The 14,529-nt window shown below is 41.6% G+C and overlaps 1 protein-coding gene across 1 annotated transcript in view; it reads right to left on the bottom strand.

Moving 5' to 3' along the window:
- The window catches only part of KLHL32 (kelch like family member 32), a 182,670-nt gene that overhangs the window by 79,127 nt on the left and 89,014 nt on the right, over positions 1-14,529 (bottom strand). Inside the window, exon 5 of the mRNA XM_054569737.1 lies at positions 7,401-7,499. Coding sequence (XP_054425712.1) covers positions 7,401-7,499 — 99 coding nt within the window. The remainder of the gene's footprint in view (positions 1-7,400; positions 7,500-14,529) is intronic.

Raw genomic sequence — 14,529 nt, 5'->3', positions numbered from 1 at the left:
AATAATGAAAGAAAAATTCCCTAATTTGGTGAAGGAAATAGACATACAAGACAAGGAAGCAGAGGGAGTCCCAAACAAGATGGACACAAAGAGGACCCCACCAAAACACATCATAATTAAAATGCCAAAGTTTAAAGATAGAGAAAGAAAACTGGATAGTTACCGACAAAGGAGTGCCCTGTCTGTGAAATTCACTGGTATTACCATGTCCTCCACTACCCTGAAGCAAGCAGCCTGATGTAATAGCAGAATGGCCTTCTCACTACTCACTATGGCACTAGGAATGTGGGAACACCTTGCAGGGCGGGGGTAGTGGCCTCCTGGATGTGTGGATGCTCTGAATCAGTGGCCGATATGAGGTTCAAAATTCAGCTCAGGTACCCACCATAGGACATTTTTCCTTAGTCGACCTCCCCAAATGTATACATATTCAGACTAAGTTTGGTTCTCCTATATCACATTATATCCGTTTATCATAATCCTAGGTACATTTTACTACAATTATTTGCCTATGTATTTTTCTCCCTCTCCCTAAAATTTAAAATGCTCAAAGGCAGGAAAAGTCTTGTCCATCTCTGTACTCCCAAACGTTAGCACAGTACCTGTCACATACACAACAGTCAATATTTATTAAATTGATCATAAAAGAATAAATTCAATGGGTAAAGCGAATGGAAGACCGACATTAACACGGGGGTGAGGAAAAGCAGGTTTCCAATTTTAAGTATGCAAAAGAGTTTATTCTTGTATTATTATTTATTATTGTATTATTTTCCATATAAACAAATATAATACTACTGTTTCCCCACCCTGTAAATTTTTCCTCTCATAATATAAAATTTCACTACTTAAAAAGTAGGAAAAATTGCTGAATGGACATACCATGAATTCTCTACTGCTGAGGACTGCACTTTGTCCCCCAAAATGTATACATTGAAGTCCTAACCCACAATGGGACGGTATTTGGAGATGTGATCTTTGGCAGATAATTAGGTTAGACAAAGTTATGAGGGTCGGGCCCTCAGGATGCAGTTAGTGTTCTTATAGGTTACACCGGAGAGCTGGCTGTCCTCGGCCACAGGAGGACATAGTGAGAAGGAGGCCGCCTGCAAGCCAGGAGGCGAGCTCTCACCAGAACCTGACCATGCGGGTGCCGACCACGTCACAGCCACTCTGTTCAAGAGTCCATTTGGCAAGGCTGTACACTAAGTGTTTAATAAATGAATGTCTGGTGTTTAAATCACCCGATCTGTGGTATTTGGCTGTGGCAAATACCAATATATACTGAGCTCAAACAATGGGGAGGGAGGGAGGGAGGGAGGGAGGGAGGGAGACAGACATTAAGAGGTATAAGGCACGATCCTGCCTTCAAGAACCCAGCAATATAACTGGGTTCAGAGGACATTTTCCAACCATGTGAAACCCACAAGGAAATTGATGCAAAAGCAGCACTCAGATACTTTTAGCTCCTGTGAAGCCATTTCAAGGATCCAGTGCTTCTCAAAGTAGAAAAAACATTTTCTTAGCAAAAGATCACTAAAATCACCATTTATGCAAAAAACCCCAAAATATTCTAAATTCTTCCTATTGAGCAGAAGAGAGAATAACATTCTTAAAACCTTCATACCTTCACTGAAGAGAGAAACATGACTAATTATCACAGCAGCCCATTCAGTGTAAAGCTAAATGAAGACAAGGGATGACTAATAAGCATCAGTCACAGAGGAGGGAGATGTAGGGCAGGAAGCGCTTCCTCCCTCCTGCGCCCTTTGCATTCTTAGCTTCTGGGTGATAAACAGTAAGAATTTTGGCTTTGCTTTACTTGATGATCCAAGCATGCACACTGTAAACAGAACAACGCCTTCAATCTGGGGGAATGATCTTTTATGCTTGTAAAAGCAGAGAACAAAACAAATGACAAAAAAAAAACCCCAAAACAAAAAAAAACAACCAACCCTCTGTTTTCCTTATGGTGATAAAAGGCTCCACCTAGAGCACTTGGGTCCCTCTCCTCTCACACCAGAGCGGCACGTCTCCTCTTTCAGGTCACGTCTTTCACATGAAAGTGCTAAACTAATGCCGCTTAATGACAAATTAATGTCCATGAATAAAAAATACACCTCTAATAGCATAGAGTAATTTGCCATTACAATATCATCATTGGACATGCCCCTGGTTTAATACGATGTATTTAATTCATAACCTAATGAGTGATATATAAAAAGAGGGAGATGAACCCTGCAATTACATTTATGTGAGTCTGTCACCTTATTTGTAAAACCTTAGAGTCATTTACATTCAAATTAGAACAAATGAGTGATTTCACAAAGTGCAGTGATAAATGACCACAGCAGCCCAAGACAAAACTGTATTTCCTGTGAACACATTAACAGTTTCCTATTATTTGTTAAAAATTACAATGCATATTGCCCAGTGTGGTGTGAATAATGACTTTTTTACTGATTAGGTCAGAAGACTAATATGTAGCAAAATAAATAATTTTTCTTTTCATTTTCCCCCCTGATTTTTGCTTTAAATTAACTACTGAATTCTGGTGGATTCACACTGCCACCTGCTGCCCAGGAATAGATACTGAAAGTATATTCCTAAGGAAAGGAGTTTATTCCTCACTTTTGTGGTCTTATTTGGAAAGTCTCCTTGATGGGTCCTTTCTTATCAACATATTTAAATTGCGTATCATAATAAAGGGTGATATTTGGTGAACAAAGAGAACACTTGATAAGCAAACAATAGAATATACTATTTGCTATTTGGGTGTGGTGATACAAACTGTACGAACTTTTTAAAAAAGTTAATTACAAAAAATTAACAATTTGAGCACATCACATGTCACCTAATGCATTATTTTCAGGGGCTACAACACCAAGTTCAGTGGTCAGTACCCCTGATCTTAGCACACTGTGTGTCAGCAGAGGAGAGGGTGCATGTGTGTGCATGCATGTGCATGCGTGTGCATGTGCATGTGTGTGTGTGAGGTTTCCCCCACTCCTGCCCCTTGGTACAATCTAAAGCAGATGACTGGAAAGGCTCTGCCTGCCACTGAGGATTTCCACTACCTAGTCTCCCCCCCTAATGGCAAGGAGGAACATGAAAGGAAGGCCCTAGGGTCTAGAACACAGGGGGTTAGGAAGGACACTAGCACTGGAGAGAAACAGGCCAGGGCTTGGGGACGAGACTAAAAAATTGTTGTCTGTAAAACAATGAGTCTCAATGGTGATCACGGAGCTAGCAGAGGTTTTCAGGCTCTAGATCAACATCCTGGTTCTGGATTAGAGTTTTTCCATCTGTTAAAAAAAAATTCACCTGCCTTAAGGGGTTACTTAGCAGAGGAAAAATGGGATCCTTGTGTCAAACAGTCAGTACAAATAGGCCCTCCATAAATGCTGATTGCCTTCCCTGGGAAAGATAATGATGGCTCTGGGGAATATGGTTTGGCACCAGAGGCTAGAAACAAGCGGACCCCTTAGGAGAATATGAACTCATCATAACCTATAGCCAACATTGGTGAGAATCTAAAGAAATGAAAGAACATTAGTAATGGAGAAAGTGATGAGATCGGACAAATATTTGGGAGGTAGAATCAACCCAACTTGCCCTGGATGGTCTGGTGTGGCTCAGGTGGCTGGAGCCTCGTCCTGTAGACTGAAAGTTTGTGGGTTCGATTCCTAGTCAAAGTACATATCCAGGTTGTGGGTTCCAACCCTGGTTGGGCGCATACAAGAAGACAACCAATGGATGTTTCTCACTTCAATGTTTCTCTCTCTCTCTCTCTCTCTCTCTCTCTCTCTCTCTCTCTCTCACTTTCTTTCTTCCAGCAATGAAAAAAATGTCCTCAGGTGAGGATTTAAAAAAATGGAAAAGAAATCAACCCAACTTGATAACTGACTGGATATGGTGATGATGATGAAGCCTAACACTATGTCCACATTTCTAGACAACTAGTGAATCAGTAGGACGTCGACAGAGAAAGGGCAGGTTTTCTCCTGTTAATTTTGAATTACCTGTGTGATATTTATGTGGAGATATTTAGCAGCTAATATTATTTTTTAAAAAGGCTAGGAAAAATCAGAGTTCAGGAAACAATCTAGATTCCAAAAGTGTGTAATGTTTATCTGAAGGATTCAGAAAACAAGTGGACACACTGAAACCACTATACCTGCAGCTGATCACTCCTGACATGGTCTGCACAGATTCCTCTATAAGACTTAAAACAGTGAACAGACACGTACTCTGAAAAGCAAGGTAATTCATGCATATTGCTGGACCCATTTTAAAGAGAGTAATTGCTCTTTAATGAATTGGCGTATCTTTCTGATAAAATTTTAAAAAGAGCACAATGGACAAGGAAGAAGAGCAGAAGGAGGAAGAGGAAGTGAAGCATTCACATTTTATTTGGGATGGGATCTCAGCAAGTAAAAGTCTGATAAGTCGTGCTTATTAATAGTATTCTAAAAGGACAGTTTGCATAGGAGAGTCCTATGAAATTTCACTGCAAAGTGGGTGAAAAAGGACACAAACTTAAGGTGCTGCTTGCAAATCCCTTCCCTTGGGATGGTGGACTATAGGAGCCACTGCGCACGCCCAGCTCACCCCCATTCATTAGCATCATTTTCACTGCTGGCCTCCCTGTTTATTGCACAAACATGCACTGAGAACCTGCAAGTTCTCCATGATAGGCTCTGTGAGAGGCCCTAGGGACTGGAAGTGAGTAAGGTGAAGGCCTTACCAGCCTGGGAGGCTAACTCAATGGCTGTCCCTAATGACACAGAGGGGATCTGCTTGCACAGTTCAAGGCCCCTGCTCTCAGCAGCCTTCCAGGGGGCAAACAAGAAAAAGGAGCCCACACAGTGGCCCCAGGGTGCTCCCTCCCTCTGCTGGCGCAGCAGCATTTCTGCACGTGCAGAAGAGCTTCAGGCCACGGCAACAGCTGATGGCTGGGAGGCTCAGGGAGGCCGGAGGGTGCGGGTGGCTCTTGGGTGCCAACCAAGGGATTCTCCTTGTACACGTTTTTTAATGAGCCCTTGTAGGACAACAGGAGGTATCAGGAGTAGAGGTCTACCCTTCACACCTCTGGAAGAAAATCCAAAGAAAAGTCATGGTAATTGGAAAACAACAAAACAATACGAGACATTTTAGTGAGGAGAATGGCTTCGCAAACTCCTAGTTGGACAAAGTACTAAACAAGGATGGAGAATTAGCCTGGACTGATAGACATAATTTCTAAGTACATTTCAAGCACTGAAGATTATTCATTTTAACAAAAAATATTTTATATACTCAATAATGGTCCTATATGAAATAAAAAATTATTTGAGCAATAATGCAAAAAAAAAGTAAATAGGTCTTGTTATAAGACTGTGTCAAAATATAAAAGCAGACTGACCCAGTCTAGTAGTTTTATGTTCCCCAAAGAGGGGGCAGCGTATATATTTTTAAAAGACTAGCATAATGAAAGTTTCTACATACATGTGGCTCTGGTTCTCTTGTAGTCAAATTGCCTTCCATACACTGGACATCTTGCAACAATCACAGATAAAATGGAAAAGTAAAGTTACACAAGAGGACGAAATGAAACATACTGAGGAAAAGAAAGTGAAAATTCAACCACTGCTCAAGCAGGCTAAAAATAAATGAAGAGTCCAAAAAATATATCTGTATGCAAGCTACATATTTTTCTCAGCAAAATAATGAAGTGCAAGAATTAAATTCCTAAGTACACAGTCACTTGGTATTTCAACAAATTCATCTGATGGGGTAGTGGAAAATATTTATGAACTCCTAATGTTCATCCAGAATTCTCATGTATGGAAAAGTATTTATAGGTACACAAATATACACACATACCTATATATACATATTATTTTAACATGCATCATGATAAGTAGCACTATAACGGAACTTTTGTCAACACATATCACTGATTATACCTGTTATGGAAAAAGTGAATCAGGGGATGATTCCGAAAGCTCAAGTTACAATATTTGATGTAGAAATGTCAAATAAATGTAATTTCAATTTCACAAGTCAAACACATACCTTTGAAGTCATGTAACCTTTCTATGTTATTCCCATTTGCTACTTGCAGAAAGGGATTTAAAACAGCTCTCCTCTATCACCCGACAATATTGAGAGGAAAATAAGGTAAAAATAGTTAAACATTTACTATTAGATTAAATGTGCTAAGATGATAAAACTTCCATATACTGTATTTGAATTGCTCTTTAGTTGAACATGCATGACATTCCTCATACGATCACCCTGGGAAGCACCGGCTCCTATTTCCCATCATTGCTGGGAAGATGAAATAAGATGATATAGCAAAAAGAGCTTTGGAAACTACCCGGTGAATAACAGAAGTCAACAATAAAGGCCATGTTTAGAATTAGAGAAAAAGATTAGGAAGGAAATAAAATAATTGAGCAGGAAACAAATATAATTTTTCTGTTTACTTATGTCATATGCAAAAGGACCGAAGAATTAAATTGGGTGGATTTATCATTTTTTAAAATTTATTTTCACTGTGGTTATACTGATGTAATAAATGGAAGTAAAATTCAAACAAGTAGAAGAAATGGGAGGATCCCAATATAGGGAATTAGTACTTAGCTCTCTATAAAATAAAAAGCTTCATGGCCATACTATCTGCTAAGTCCCCTAACTTCCTAGTGAGCCAAAGGGTTGTCATTCAAAAAGAAAAAATGGTCTTTGGAATCAGGAAGGCCTCCCATGTCACCTTGGGCATGACAGGTACATTTCAAATCTCTGATTTTTCACCTATAAAAATGTGCAAAGTTGTTGAGGACTAAACGTGAAACACCTGTGAACTCACAGTATGTTTTTTTCTCCCTCCCCCTCACAGAGCCTTCCAGATCACCCCAGCCAATCAGGGAAGAATGCACAGATCATTCATCATTTTCCAAGCATTTATTGCCCGGGAAATACATGTGATAATTAATTATACATATGACATTGGATATATTAGCTTCTGTTACTGAAATCTTAAATGGTTATCCGATTTTCCACGCATCTGTGGTCATTTCATTGTGGAAACCAAACAACACTGCTTCACGTCAAGATCCGTCCCAGCATCATCTCTCCTGCTCCGTCAGTGAACCCTGTGTGTGGTTGCTGAGTTACTCTACTGCCCAAGCGTGGTGGGGACCTGGGCAGGGCTGGGACAGCGGGGGGTATGAGAGCGGTGGCTGTCTCCTAGGAGCCTCTCAGCTTGTGTCCTGGAGAAATTCTACCAGCACAGGCCCCATCTCCTCACCTTTCATTTTACCTGTCACTCACTGGGCTCCAGTTGGTGGGGTACACAGCTTGTAACCGCAGAGAGAAGTAATGTGAAGGACACATTAGCAGGATGCAAGCTCACATACCTGGATGAGATAGTGGGAACATAAATTGAGAAGCTCCAACAGCTGCAGATGACTGCCAGCTGCTAACACATCCTGGATCACGCCTGGCTCCAACAAAATCTGTTTAAAAAAAAAACAAACAGACAAACTACCAGTTACTTAAAAATCAATAGTAGCTTAAGATTAAAATATATTGCTATATTTAAATTGTTGCTTAACATGCTATATCTGAGTTATGGAAAAAAAACTGACTTCCATAATAATAAGGAAATGAGTTATTTTTCCCATCCTGATTAACGAGCTGTGGCCCTCACTCGAACAGCTGAGTTCTCATTTCCAATATGCATCTCCTGTACACAAGGCTCTGCACTTAACTTATTTTTGTAGGAGGATATAAATATTTGCAAAGAACAACATATCTTGAAATTCACTTGTGATGGATGTAATCTCATAACATTAAAAAAAAAATTTAGTTATTCCAAGTATATTCCAGAATTTTCTAACAGTATGGTTAACAGCTATTTTAGGGAGAGGGGCTTATGTTTCTCCTTGCAGTATGAGACCAGAGGTGGATATTATTTTATTTGACTTGTAAATCCAACAACAGTAAATTTCAACCACAAACTTTCATTTTTCTCTTTCTCGATCTCAGATTCTCTAATCCTTTCTATTTCAAATGAAAGATATAGAAAGAGCATCTTCATCACACAAATACATCACAGAGAAGTAAAGCTTCCCAAATATGCTGGTGATATCAATCCTTCCTTTTTTTCTGGTTCAGTCCAACTTTGTGGCCCCGGTTGCCAGCCCCTGAGTTCGCTGAACAGGGCTGGAGAAAAACCCACAACCACGTTGACTAAATTCACTTTACATGAATGAATGGGGCAGACACAGGAGGCCTTAGTGCTGCTCCCGACAGCTTAACTCGTTTCCGTTTCCCCAGCCCAGTGGTTCCCAAAGTGGAGTCTCTGCACCAGCAGCACCGGCATCCCTGGGACCTTGTGAAAACTGCAAATTCTTGGACACCTCCCCTGACTTAACTGCACGAAAAACTTGCAGGGGGAGGCCTGGAAACTGGTGTTTTAACAAGCCCCCTAATGGTTCTGATGCCCAGGACAGCATGTGGAACACTGATGTGGTCAGTTCACCCCCTTTCTACTATTCCCACATTCAGCTCTCTCCTCCACCCTCTGCTCCTGTCTCTAACCCTGTGATCCTCCAAAGGCTCTCCCCACATCTACCAGCCACCTACCCATCTGTGCATCAGCATATTCTGCTTTCCCCACACTCCACTTGCGCACTAGACACCACGCCTTCTGCCTGCAATTGTCCCCTCTTGTCCCTGAACCATTATCTGTTCTTTCTACAGGATGGTAACTCCCCATCAGCGTACAAATGTAAATCAGAGTTTTCATCTTAAATGAAAATCCCCTCCCTTGACTCCATAGCTCCTTCCATGCTCCCTTTCATAATGAAGTTCCTCAGGAACGTTGCCTATATAAAATGCCACTATTTGCTCTACTATGTTCTCTCTTGAACCCATTCCTGCTGAGTTTTATTCACACTGCTCCTCTAAAAATGTTATTGGTCACAGTCACCAGCGACCTCCAAGCCCAACAGCAAAATCCAACAGCCACTCCTCAATAATTAATCTCACTCGAGGCAGCCGCAGTTAGCAAAGTTGATCGCTCTCCTCCTGAAGCGATGTCTTCCCTTGCTTCTGGCAGAGTGCTCCCTCCGCTGGCTTCCTGTATTTCACTAACTGCCCCCCTTCCCCGTGTCTCCTTCCCACCCTGTAAGCTTTGGAGATGCCCAGAGCTCAGCTCCTAGATCTCGTCTTTCCTCTCTCCATTCACTCTGTGGATGATTCCTGTAACCCCACTGCTTTAAAAGTATCTATACACAGGGCCCTCGCCGGGTGGCTCAGTTGGTTAGAGTGGCATCCCCATATGCCAAGGTTGTGGGTTCTGCCTCCAGTCAGGGCACATACAAGAAGCAAGCAATGAATGTATAGAAAACTGGAACAATAATTCAACGTTTCTCTCTCTCTCTCTCTCAGAAAAAAAAATCAATGAATAAAACTACCTATAGGCCGATTATACTCATTTGTTTCTCCAGCGTCAACCTCACCTTTGAACTCCAGACTACTATATCGAACTGCCTAAGCCGTATCACCGCTTAAATGTCTAACAGGCAGCTCAAACTGGATGTGCCCCATTCTAAACTCTGAACCTCTCCACCAACCTTCAGATCTGCTCCTATCCCAATCCTACCATCTCTAAAAGCAGCAACTCTCAATTATTTAGAGTAAAACCCAAAGTCATTCTAGATTCCTCTTGTTTGCCTCCCCTCTCACACAGGATCGATCGTCCACTCCTGCGGACTCTATCTTCCAAACTGTTCCAGAATCCAATCACCCACTCAGTACTGTTTCCATCAATATCACTCTAGTCCAACCCACTGTCTTCCTCGATGTAACATAAAATCCTCTCAACTACTGTTTTCTCCTTTGCCCTCTTATGCTGTATTTAATAACATCAATCAAATTGGTCCTTTAAAAATATAAATAAAATCATGTCACTCCTTTTTTCAAAACTCTCCAATGACGTTTTATCTCATTAAAAAAATCCAAATTCTCCACTGTAACACAAAAAGGACCCTAGCATTTACACCTAGCTGTTATCTCTGCCTGGACCCCTCTTCCTCAAGATGTCAGTGTGGCTCACTCCTTCATGCCCCCCAGACCTCTGCTCAAATACCACCTTACCTGAAAGGCCCTCGCTGGCCATCCCGTGTAAAGTAATACCCCCCGCCCCGGTACTCATCACTCCTACATCCTTACTTTGCTTTGTTCTTCTTCATAGCACTCTTACTACCTCTTGACAAGAATACACATGTATTTGTCTATTTGATTATTTTCTATTTCTCCACTCAAAGGATATAAAATCCAGAAAAGCAGGGACTTGATCTATTTTGTATACCCGGTGCTTAAAACAATGCCCAACATACAGATTTCATTTAATATTGAATTTATTTTATAATAAATTATAGATAAATTAATTTATTTCTAAGTATATTTTTAAATGTGGAATTAATTTTTAATCTAATTTTAATTAACCTCTCTTGTTAATTAATCTAACAGAAGAGGAAAGAGGACTGTAAATTATATGTCTGAACTACTTAAAGAAGTGAAAAAGTTAAGCATATGTGGTAAAAATACCAACACTCATCTTATTAATCTGAGAAGTCTTTATAGCTCCTTTTCTACCCAGTCAGAGGAAAAAACCTGAATTTCCCCAACTCCTCAAGGAGAGAGGCTTTGACTGACATTCAGGAAATGATTTCAGCTCCCATCACAGGAGCAAGAATGTAGTGTTCTTGCAGAAGAGGCATGGCCTAAGGCACAGAATGGGGAATAGATGGATTAGAAAGGTTAGTCTCAGCCTTTAAATCCTGTCAGTTGCGCTTATTTCACACAACTGGCATTCACGATAACCTCCAAGGCTTGGTAATGCCCAAAACAAAGGCAGATATCACAGAGAGACAAGATGAATACTCCACAGCATGTGCAACATGTCCAGCAGGCTTACTTCGAGAAACCCTCACATGAAAGACCCACGCCAGGATTGTTTTTGTCTTCGTCTCTGGTTTTACTGTTCTGTAGTTTGTTTTCTCTCTCATTATAACATAAGTTTTTCTAAAAGATGCTTTAGCCCAGAAAATCCCTAAGTGCTTTTAAAGGGCACACTTTGAAAAACAAAACAAAAATCTACCAGGAAAGCTGGGTCTCATTTATGGAAACAGCCAGCATTTGCGAGCCTCCCTTACATGCCGGCTGGGGGAGGGGGAGGCGTCCAACCTGCAGCCCGTGGGCCACAGGCAGCCCAGGATGGCTGCGAATGCAAAATCATAAATTTACTTAAAACAATATGAGGTTTTTTTTGTGTGTGATTATGTGTCACAATATATTTCATGTGTGGCCCAAGACAACTCTTCTTCTAGTGTGGCCCAGAGACTCCAAAAGGTTGGACTCCCCTGAGAGTCTGTTCGATTCAGCTTTGTTGATCTGTGGTAACTGGTTGTTCTAATAAAATTTTCCAGGGAATTTGTGTTTGGGCAGGAATACAAAGTTTCACTATCCTCACAGTTTAGAGCATGGTGAATTTGTCCATCAGCTGCCTAGAATAATTTTGCCTGAAGAAGAGCCTCCTGAAGAAGGAAGGGCTCGCAAACATGCCCATTGACGGAAGACAGCTAAAGAAGCTAAGTTTAAATCCTGCAAAGCCTATGTTGGTTACACTGAGGACTTTCAGTAACAAATACCTGTCAACCTCCAGTCTGGCACTCAACTCAGGACAGATGGGAGGCCAGGCCACTCGAGGAGCACCTACAGGAATGAAGGGTGTCCCCGGGGAGTTCAGAGCACAGAGTGGTGGAGTGGGAGCTAAGGTTTAGTATCTTGACACATCCATGCACTCACTAAACTGGAGGAGCTTAGGTCAGAAGGAGGCACCAACAGTGGACAAAGCAGGTCTGAACAACAACAGACATCAAGAAATACAAGGTACAAAAAGCCAGGTGGTCCAGGATGCAGTGAGGAAGGTGGAAAACATTACAGACACCTAACTGGGCTGGCACTGCCTCTGCGGTGGCACTTGCCCACTTGAGTGGAGACAGAGCTGGGGCTTCTTCAGATTAGACAGAGGTTTGACGCAACCCTAGTTGGGGTATGAGCGCCTCACGTTCACCGGGCCATCTGTGTGGTATATTCTCTCTCTGCCACCCACCCACATCTGAACCCAGGTGGCAGAATACCTGGGGCTGAACTTGAAAGAGGGGGACTGGACAGTGCTAGCTGGGAGATGACAGCCTCGTGACGGAACCTTGGGGCAAGCTAGGTCATGTGAGCTGCGGAAAGGCCCGCAAAGTGCAAAAGTGCACTCTGTACTCACTTTGATCAGCTCGGGATGAAATCTGGCAGGTGACTATGGTGAGGGTGGCCCTGGCTGGTGTGACAGAGCAATAGAGGTAAAAGCAACACCTGCAATAGAAGGTGGTGGTCTCTAAAGATACCAATGAGGGCTACTGCATCAGAATTCAGTGATAAACTGGTCCAGCTGCCCCGCTGGAAGGAGGCACTCTTGGTACTTAGTGCATACGTGTCTTCTGGCCACCAACACAAGCAGGGTTGGTTAGTGAACAGCTGAAATTGTGCGATCTCTAATGAAGGCCCTTCAAACTGGAACGCTGGGGGCCCTGGTCTCAGCAATATCCTCAGGCAGGACATGGGACCAGAAACAAATGGAAGAGGAGTGTGGGGCCTCAGGTAACACGCTGCACAAGAATGAGGAGAGAGGCCATCCCCATTAGTGCCCAGGCCTCCCCTGGCTGGCTCTGGGAGGGCAGGTCCAGGTCTGAGGTCCTAGGCACACAGACCCCACGGCGTCACTGCCTTTCCTTCTTCAGCTCCCCTTCCCACATCATGAGGCATCTGCTCTCTCAAATCTGCCTTGTTGTTCTTTTTCTTCTTTATTTCCCCTCCCCCTTTTATGCTGCTTCTTGGATTAGCTGCTGGTAGGGGCTGTCTTTAATCCTCATGTCACGTTGTAGTGTGACCTTTTCTTCCTGCCTCATGAACAGGTAAGTCAGCATCATGAACAAAATTTTGTATCTAATGTCTTCAAAACTATCTTCCTAATTTCTTGCTTCAGGACACTTTTAAATAACTAGCTTTCAAATTAATTACTTGCAGGTTTGTGGAGAGAGCAGCCTGAAGAAGCTCACACATGAAAGCTGGACAACCAACGTCTTTACTAAACACACAGCTGTGCACACAGGCACCCGAGCGCTTGCATAAGCATTCCTCAGTGGAAAATTACAGGTGGTCTAGTGCTATTTACAAAGACAAATGATCACATTTTCCCTCTATTTTATATTTTGTTTATTTTGGACTTCTTTCTGTATAGTATAGCAAAATGGCAAATTATCACAATTTTGAATTTGTAAACCATCAAGTAATTTAAATACAACAGCATAAATAACTTTTAAATGATCATATATTCAAGATATAATGCATCCTTTGCACAAAGTTCTTCAAGAGACTTCTTTGGGTGAAATATAAACCATAAGATCTAGTTAGGAGAAACTCCATCAGTGTAGTTTTTCATTTTAAAGCCATTACACTCGGAATTTTTTTTATCCACAAGGTGGCACCTGCGTTTAAAGCAAAAGGATTTTCTATGCTATTCATGTACTGCACCTCTATAACTGGCACATTAAGTTTATTTCTAGGAAAGAAAAATAAATCAAGTAAGGATAATAAGACATATGAAATCTACTTTCTAAATGTCTCTATAATTTGAGAAATGTTCATAAATACTTCTGTAGAAATGCTTTATCTGAACAATACTGTTTATAATTCGGTAGTTCTCCGTAAGTCCCAATATGCATTTAAATATAATTTGAAAATGTTGTCCTTATATTTAGAAACTCTCATGATATGACCCCAACCTACTTTTTAAAACAGCATCCCATTTCTGTAATTGTATGGGCCGTTTGCTAAAGCCAACATCCTCTGTTCTCTGCACTCAGGCAATGCCTTTTCTCCACCTCGAATGCCCTTGTCCTAACCTTCTCTATATCCGTATGTCGAAACCCTACCCATTCTTCAGGATTCAACTCTTAATCCATTTCCTACACAAAGCTTTGCAAGACCATCCCTCCCTGCAACGCCCAACTGGAATTAATTTCCTGGGACTACAAACTACCACAGACATGTAGTGAACTAAGCCCATGGGTCACACTGCCTGACTTCAAATCCTGACTCTTACGCTTTCTGCCGTAACAAGATCAGGAAAATGATTCAATTCTATGTGTCTCAGTGTCATCTGTACAATGAAAATAATACTACTTGTCTCAAAAGACTGTTCTGAGAACTTGGAAGATGCATTACGTATCGCCACTGCTGTGTATGGCTATATGTCAACAAAATGGCTTAAACAAGTATGGGCTTTATTTTTCCCACAAAACCTGGATTACGCAGCTTAGAGTGTAAACAAACCAGGCTCCTTATATTTTCCTACTTGGCTGATCTTAGTCTATGGTTTCATGTCAACAAAATAGCTGCCATGTCTCTAGACATTGTATCTGC

This window comes from Pteronotus mesoamericanus, unplaced genomic scaffold (assembly GCF_021234165.1).
Source record: "Pteronotus mesoamericanus isolate MK-2021 breed Mesoamerican mustached bat unplaced genomic scaffold, CSHL_Meso_final contig_20, whole genome shotgun sequence".
Taxonomy (NCBI): domain Eukaryota; kingdom Metazoa; phylum Chordata; class Mammalia; order Chiroptera; family Mormoopidae; genus Pteronotus; species Pteronotus mesoamericanus.
This window is presented reverse-complemented; position numbering and strand designations above follow the sequence as displayed.